The sequence below is a fragment of the Zea mays genome, chromosome 2, assembly GCF_902167145.1.
Source record: "Zea mays cultivar B73 chromosome 2, Zm-B73-REFERENCE-NAM-5.0, whole genome shotgun sequence".
Classification (NCBI taxonomy): domain Eukaryota; kingdom Viridiplantae; phylum Streptophyta; class Magnoliopsida; order Poales; family Poaceae; genus Zea; species Zea mays.
Genome location: NC_050097.1, coordinates 179127178 through 179128939, shown reverse-complemented (window position 1 = coordinate 179128939; position 1762 = coordinate 179127178). Strand labels below are relative to the sequence as shown.

General features: G+C 47.3%; 1 protein-coding gene across 1 annotated transcript; it reads right to left on the bottom strand.

The window, feature by feature from the left end:
* Nucleotides 1–336: 336 nt before the first annotated feature.
* On the bottom strand, nt 337–1206 carry LOC100277169 (uncharacterized). The gene has a single exon (NM_001150815.2). The coding sequence runs from the start codon at nt 1090–1092 to the stop codon at nt 583–585; it is 510 nt and encodes a 169-aa protein (NP_001144287.2). The 5' UTR covers nt 1093–1206; the 3' UTR covers nt 337–582.
* Between the last annotated feature and the right edge of the window lie 556 nt (nt 1207–1762).

Here is a 1762-nt window from a genome sequence, read left to right as displayed (position 1 = left end):
CGTTTCTGGGCTGTGCTACAGAAGCCTATCTTCCAGTAGTTGATTTTGGCTACCTGTCAACGTTTGGAGCAAGTGGTCAAGGAGTTTTTTGGCCAGGCTCATGGGTGGCGATTTAGTCTTAGGATTGATTACTAATAGAGTGTTTGGGTTGTTGGTTTTTGTTTAGACCGTGTGCATCTTGCGCGATGCAGAAGTCGGGTTTTTGTTTTCAAGAGAGTTGTGACTTATGATTATCTTGAAGCAATAAAATTTCCCAAATCCAGAAAAAAGAATCTAAGGCGATATCACAATAGGCTTGTAAAGGTATTAGATTGACAGAGACACGCTGAAATGTTTCTAGAGTTCTGAAATGTTTCAGTCAGGCATTGCTCTCAAATATCCAAGATTGGAATCCACATTCTTATGAATACAATTCAAGCTCCAAAACTTCAATATGTGTAGTGTAGGAGCTACATATACGTAACACTAAGAAAATTCTAGTCCAAAAAGGCTGAAGATTTTCCATGTAATGTACCCAACCCAACAGTTTATTTCCTTTGAAAAGTTTTTGGCAGCAAGAAGGTGAAGGTCCGCGGCGTCAGTTCAGTTGACGGCGCCGCACTCGAAGGAGACGTCGCAGCCCGGGACGGGGCTGAGCTTGATGGCGTGCTTGACCTTGCTCATGAAGACGGGGAGGAAGGACATGGCCTGGCAGATGCAGGCGTTGTCGATGCCCATGAGGCGGCGGCAGCAGGCGGTGTCGTAGGGGTCGCGGCCGCCGTGCCCGAAGCCGTGCCGCCGGCTGTGCGTGTGCTCGCGCTCGCGCTCGTGTTCGTGGCTGTGCTCGTGCTCGTGCTCGTGGCTATGCTCGTGCTCGTGCTCGTGCTCGTGGCTGTGCTCGTGCTCGTGGTGGTCCGCCTGTATCTCGTAGGATGCCGAGGAGCTGTTGCTGTGCAGCTGCAGCGGTTGCGCCGGGTTGGGCCCGGAGAAGGTGCGCAGGCTGCAGGCCTCGTTGGCCAGGTTGAACTGCGAGCGGCAGAACACCTGCCCCGCGGCGCGGCTGCCTGTTGCAATGAAGACGAGCAGGAGGAGAACAAGAGAAGGCATGTCCATGGTGATCGAGTTTTCTTCAGAGCTGCAGAAGATGCTGGTTTCTTGGTGTTGTGGCCTGTGGGTTTTTGATCAAGGGATGGTTCCTATGACGTTTTCAGGGGTTTAAGTAGTGAGAATTTGGAACTAGTTTAGGAGGGAATCCGGTGGCTTTACTTGGTCCTGCATTGTTTTTTCTGGTGGAAGTTAGGAGGGGCAGTCACATGAGTAAGACTGTTAGGGGTTCTACATCTGCAGGGTGAATCGGTTGCTCATGCTTTTCAGGTGTTGCTCATGCTTAAGCTGTGACTGCTGACAAGTTGACTTTGACTTTGCAATGTTTTCTCCTTTCTGTGATTTGACTCACTGAAAATTTTGCCGCAGAGTCACACTTTGAGATGTAATGTAACTGAAGGTAATGAATTTGTTAGAGGTTTAATAATGTTACATTACTTTGAGATGTAATGTAACTGGAATTACGGCCGAAGATCAACGTGTTTCTTTAGTATATCCATCAAGGAGTTACACTTGCCAATGATAATCTAGTTAAAAGAACTGGATAGGTAGTTTAAAATGTTGTTATTGTAGCTACAATGAAAGCATTGATCATCTTTTCTTTAAATGTTGCTTTGCTAGATTTCTTTGGTGATTAGTCGAAATCTGTACTGGAATTACAGCTCCACAAAATGCTGCA